Source organism: Astyanax mexicanus, chromosome 5 (genome assembly GCF_023375975.1).
Source record: "Astyanax mexicanus isolate ESR-SI-001 chromosome 5, AstMex3_surface, whole genome shotgun sequence".
NCBI classification, from domain to species: domain Eukaryota; kingdom Metazoa; phylum Chordata; class Actinopteri; order Characiformes; family Acestrorhamphidae; genus Astyanax; species Astyanax mexicanus.
Window position 1 is genome coordinate 38218862 of NC_064412.1, and position 6331 is coordinate 38225192.

General features: G+C 37.1%; 1 protein-coding gene across 1 annotated transcript; it reads right to left on the bottom strand.

The window, feature by feature from the left end:
• Nucleotides 1-602: 602 nt before the first annotated feature.
• Nucleotides 603-4508, bottom strand: nudt15 (nudix (nucleoside diphosphate linked moiety X)-type motif 15). Its single transcript, XM_049479652.1, has 4 exons — nt 4505-4508; nt 3113-3215; nt 1044-1240; nt 603-738 (listed from the first exon to the last, which is right to left on the bottom strand). The coding sequence occupies exons 1-4, from the start codon at nt 4506-4508 to the stop codon at nt 617-619; spliced, it is 426 nt and encodes a 141-aa protein (XP_049335609.1). The 3' UTR covers nt 603-616.
• Nucleotides 4509-6331: the final 1823 nt, after the last annotated feature.

The window sequence follows — 6331 nt, forward strand, 5'->3', positions numbered from 1 at the left end:
TGCTTTAGGACTTTATTTTATTTTTATCCACAAAGATTAACAGCGTGTAATAATTGTTGATCGGTGTTCTGTGGTGGGGTCTCCTTTCAGAGTGAATGAATTAGATTATTTTTTAGCAAGAACTTTATTAGTTACCCTGCTCTCTTTAGTTTTGATGCTGTGTTTCTTTTTATAAGCACATAAAGTCGGCGTCTGCAATTATGATATCTCCATATTCGCAGCAGCTCTTGTATCAGTGCCATTAGCAGCACAGCAGTAGCTCAAGTAAACAGCAAAAGCTGTCAGAAAGACATGGCCAGAAAAACTTCCAGAAAGGCCTACCAGACCACCTGTTTTTAGAATGAATATATTTTGCTTTCCAAGGTTACTGCAGCTTTAAATAAATTCAGTCAATTAAAATGTGAGTAAGTAACAGGCAAAATCAGGGGCAAACCCTGGGCAAAACCAGGTCAATGAACTTGTACTTGCCAAGTTCTTGAAAGTTCTCTTTCTGCTGCCAGCTCAAAACCACACTTCAGATGCCTCTTTTATTCCAGTTGTTGCAGTCAGAGAAAGCAGCAGCAGCAGGGTTTATTCAGAAAGTAGATCTTCTCACAGTGGAGTAAACACAGTCTCTTCATTTTATTAAATCTTTGCTACTGTTTGTGAATGGATGGTATCCCTGCTGTCTCAAATTCGCCAGAGGCCAGAACAGTTGCTCCTCTGGTGGGAAGTCCTCCCACAATGTCCATGTCCACCCTAAATGTACACAGATGAAGCTATTAGTAAGAGTAAAGATACTTTGATAGTAAAAAAAAAAAGATAAAAATATCAAACATAAGATTTACAAGCCCCTTGAAAAAAAAAAAAAAAAAATGCCAAAAAGTCTAATTATAACACTTCACTTCACTTCACTTCAGATGCAGTTAATGCTGTCTGGTATCTGAGGATTGCTTTAGTTTAGGATATAAGATTCTATATTTACATTGTTAGCAAACAATAGACTTGCAGTGTTTTATTTGAACTGGGGTGTGGTCAGCTCTAAATTCCAGAATTCATTTTACCTTCATTTTTCTCTGGCTCCACATTTACAGGCTCAGACGAGAAGGCCCTGTCCACTTCTCCTTGCATGTAGATTGTAACATAGTGATAGTTTTCCTCTAATTTGATGGAGTTTACCACAGAGGCATAACGGATGTTGTTCAGCTGCAGGCCGGCCTCCTCCATCACCTCTCTCTGGGCACACTCCGCCCATGATTCTCTGCAGGCAATACACATAAATCTAAGCTGGAGACAAACATTTCAGATTTTTTTCATCTTCTGAAAATGTTCAGGCAAAAACATGCTTGTAAAGAAAGGTGTTGCTGCTGAGAAGATCCTAAATCCCACTTAAAGTCATTATTCTATATCAGGTTAAATATCAGGTTAAATGAGTTTAGACTACAGATTAACTGAATGTGCACAAACAACCATTAACAGCAACGGCACTGTTTAAAAAAATATATATATGTGCTGATTGACATAATTCTAAATCATGCTAAAAGGTGAAAGGTAGACCTTTCAAGATAATTACATTATCGTCTTATTGTAAAAAAAAATGGAAATGACCTCAATAAATTTGATAATCATCATATCATCCATGGTGTTTATTTGTTTGCTCCCATACAAATGAATTTACAAGAATATATAAACCTAACAGTGAACTGTATTTTAGTCGGTTGCGCAAGGACCAATGCTTTAATAACTGCAACCCCATACAACAATGTTTGTGTCTGCTGTATATTTATATTTACCAGACTATCACAATTAAACACATTTTTCCTTAAGACTAAGCTTTTGATAATGGATTTTTAAATGTGAATAAAAGAATCAGTGTTAATTATTGATGCCAATCCCTTAAAAATAATTGTATTAAACCACAGAAATATTCAGTGACTAAATCATGGACAAAATCATGATTACATTTTTTTTTATTGCTGGTACCCAACTGTATTTTTGGGTAGAGGACAGTAATAATTGTGTAGTGTGGTTTACACCTGGCAGACTAGTTTTTTTTAGATCTTTTTTTGTTCTCAGGGTAGTTTTGAACATTGTAATGTACTGTTTTACTGAGAGTTTTCATGAAGAAAATAAAGAGAGAAAGCATAAACTTTAGCATAAAAAGGGCCATACATACCACCCTCCAAATAACTAAATTTTAGTTTCATCAGTCAACAGCGCTTTATTCCAAAATGAAGCTAGCTTGCCCAAATATGCTATAGCATACCTCAAGCGACTCTGTTTGTTGCGTGTGTGCACAGAAAAGGCTTCTTCTGCATTACTCTCCCATACAGCCTCTGTATGTGAAAAGTGCACTGAATAGTTGAACAATGCACAGTAACACCATCTGCAGCAAGATGATGTTGTAGATCTTTGGAGCTGGTCTGTGGGTTGACTATGACTGTTCTCACCATCCTTCTCCTCTGCTTATCTGAGATTTTTCATGGTCTGGCTCTTCAGGTCTTAAGTACAACTGTGCCTGTGATCTTCCATTTCCTCACCATGTTCCTCACAGTGGAAACTGACAGCTGAAATCTCTGAGATTTGTGCTTTTTGCATTTTTTCAATAAAACCATGATGTTAAACAATATTTGTTTTCTGGTCATTTGAGAGTTGTTGTTTTGAGAAGAAAACAGTTGGCATCTTAACCCTTTCTCATAATTGGATTCACCTGTGTATGTAGGTCAAGGGTAAATTTGAAAAAGAATTAAAGAATTTTTTAATAATTATTGTACACTTTCTGTAAATCCTATAAACTTCATTTCACTTCTCAAATATCCCTGTGTATGTCTGCTATATGATATATTTAACTGAACTTACTGATTCGAACAACCAATGATTTACAAAAAAAAATCATGAAAATTATCAGGGGTGACCAAACGTTTTCATATCACTGTATTGTCCTCAGAACATTGTCATTGTGCAACCTGGGGTTTCCCACTAGAAACTTTAGCTTGTGAGCGGGACAATGTTCAACTTCCAGTCAGACAATTCTCGTATTTACCACAATTCTGACACCACATGCATGTAGCATTAATTCAGGCCCGAAGGCCAGATTTGAGGCTGCTGCAGCTCAAATCCACTGTTTACTCACCCAAACTCAATGTGACCACCAGGTAACTGATAGGTACCTTTTCCAACCTGGCCCTTCCTTTTTCCTAACCCCCGGCCGCATGGGGTTGATGATTTTAGGTAACCTGAGATACAGAAAAGTTGATATTTGACAGCAAAATTGTATTTTATTGCTCCTACCAGCATGAATGTGTCAGTTAGATTTAGAACAAACCCTATAGCTATAACATCACTACTCACTGATGTGTTCCTTCACATAGGAGTCTTCTGGTTGGAAACATGTTTATAGTGGAATTAGGTCAGTATTAAGCTGGGGTATAAAGGGGAAATCTTCACTGCAGGACTTCTCTGGCACTTATTTTAGCAATACATTTAATCGCGTAAAGTCAGACCCTGGCTGAATTCAGAAATATGGCCCTATGCGCCAATGGCGTAAGGGTGCGTTCACACGCACGGCTGTTCTTTTCTTCTGATTCCCCCGTTATATTAGAAAACGACCAATAAATTCTTGAGAGAGCCTGAGCGCGAGTCCTCAAAGTTTAGCTACATATCTAGTTTGTATTTTATTTAAAAAAATGCTAAAAACCAATGGCATCACAACTATACTCATATCTAACTGTCCTTTGTAACAGAGGACGAATGTGTTATCCTTTATATATCCTCATAGTGTTGGGGCATTACTAGGGACAGTCCTTATAAGTGATTGGCTTTCCAAATTGAGAAGAAAATATGTTAAAAATATGCAATTAGACGTTATAAGCTTAAAATAAAATGAATGCAAATATCACTGTCCTAATTGGTACACTGACATGGGATTATTTTTTTCCATTTTCTTCTGTGGACGTGAAATAAATACTCATTTAATACCCAGTCATTTTAGTTGGTTGCAAATTGATCAGCTGATTTTTTTTCTTTATTATTTTATTAATGTAATGAATGAATCTTTTCACTTTCAACATTTGCTGTGTTCTATGTGTTATTTTAAATATAGCTCTGGAAAAAAAACAAGATACCTCTTTAGTTTCTGAATCAGTTTCTCTGATTTTGCTATTTATAGGTGTATGTTTGAGTAAAATGAACATTGCTGTGTTATTCTATAAACTACGGACTTCATTTCCCCCAAATTCCAAATAAAAATATTGTCATTTAGAGCATGTATTTGCAGAAAATGATAAATGGCTGAAATAAAAAAAAGATGCACAGCTTCCAGTCCTCAACTAATGCAAAGAAAACAACCTCTGTTTGAAAAAAACGCTGTTTTTTGACAGTATGCCACGAGGGACGTTGTGAATAATGTACTGATTTTAATAATCGCTCTCTAAAAAAAGTTTTAATTCTGAAGGGTGAAGCTCCGCCCTACGGTATTACTTCTAAAACAGAGGGTGCTCTTGAATGTAGCCTCTGTCGGGCGTACGCATGCGCGTCAGCTTCTGCGCTCCCCTTCAGTGACTCGAAAGGAGTTCGATTCAGTTTTCCGAACCGACTCTTTTGAGCTGTCAATTTCAATGAATCGGATCACACAGTGAAAGAATCGCTTAGACTCAAGGGGGTAAAACAGTACGATAATATAAAGGTAGAAAGGAAGACTTGATTGCAAGTAAGGCATTATATGCATACAACGTAATTTTATTGACCTGTTGACCTGGAAATTTGGAGGTCAAGATGATATCTGAAAAAATCAAGAGTGGGACAATTGCAAACTAATTACTACTACAAACTATTCTGAATATTAAGTATGTAAACAGATCAAATTAAGTCAGTACACTCAATTATCCATGGCACATACTTAGAACCTGTCAGTTTGGAATGGGGTTACGATGGACACTATTATCCAGCAATGTAATAAGAAACAGAATGTGGGAGCTACTCACATATGAAACAATAGCTGGGTTCCAAAATCTGTAGGCTGCAGTTGAGGTAGGACAGGTTCTCAGTAGGACTGTTCTATGAAGATGGTCCTGTGGGGTCCTGACCATTTAAGAACAGTATTGGGCAGGTTACTTTGAAAAGTAATTAGTTACTAACTGAGTTTCACTATAAAAGTAACTAGTTACCAGTACAAGTAACTATTGCGTTACTTTTGTGTTACTCGCCCCATAACCCTCACCTTCTCAGAGCATATTTCATAAGCCAGGCGAATAGAGTAGACGACATCGTTTGTCTAATGCTCCCCTCCCTTTTAACTCACACACACAACACACACACACACACTTGCACCTTTGTATGTGCGAAGTTAAAAAAAAGTTAATTGAGCGGCTAAAGTAACGTGCGGTAACAGGGTGTCGGAAATGGTAACGCCGTTATAGTGACAGTCTGTAATTAGTAATTAGTAATTAGTTAGATTATTCGTCACTAAACAAAAAGTAACAGCATTAGTAACAGCGTTTATTTCAACATTGTTATTCCCATCACTGTTTAAGAACAGGGTGAAAGAAGGATAATAAGATAAGATAAGATAAGCCTTTATTAATCAGCAGAGAAATTTGCAATGTTACAGCAGTGCAGAGGACTAAACATAAGTATCAGGAAATATACAATACAGGATAAAAATCTATATAAACAAAAAAATGAAAGGGAGCATAACAGTATTAAAAATATAGAGCATGTTATTGCACCTAACAGTTGTGATATTGCACATATTGTTGGTGAACAGATTAAGCTACACATGGTGAATTTAGCTATTGCACAGAGTAGAGTATTAGAGTAGAAATAAGTAAATAGTTTTATTGCAAATAGTAAGAGATACAGAGTAACCGAAGGACTACAGTCTGTAATTATAGAACTTAAAAAATGCACCAACAGGGGTCATTTTAGTGTGGGAGGTTTCATGGCTAAATTGGACCAGCCTGGTGGCCAATCTTCATTAATTGCACATTGCACCAGTAAGAGCAGAGTGTAAAGGTTCAATTAGCAGGGTGACATACCAGAGTTCAAAAGAGGACAAATTGTTGGTGCACGTCTTTCTGGTGCATCTGTGACCAAGACAGCAAGTCTTTGTGATGCATCAAGAGCCACAGTATCCAGGGTAATGTCAGCATACCACCAAGAAGAACGAACCACATCCAACAGGATTAACTGTGGACACAAAAGGAAGCTGTCTGAAAGGGGTGTTTGGGTGCTAACCCGGATTGTATCCAAAAAACATAAAACCACGGCTGCTCAAATCACGGCAGAATTCAATGTGCACCTCAACTCTCCTGTTTCCACCAGAACTGTCCGTCCGGACAATAAATTATTGTGG

What these genes read in the sequence shown, in the direction of transcription:
- nudt15 (XM_049479652.1), bottom strand. An exon ending in GGTGGTCACATTGAGTTTGG is followed by an intron (nt 1,241 to 3,112) that starts GTGAGTAAACAG and finishes TATTGCCTGCAG; the next exon opens with AGAATCATGGGCGGAGTGTG. An exon ending in GGAGCCAGAGAAAAATGAAG is followed by an intron (nt 739 to 1,043) that starts GTAAAATGAATT and finishes GTGTACATTTAG; the next exon opens with GGTGGACATGGACATTGTGG.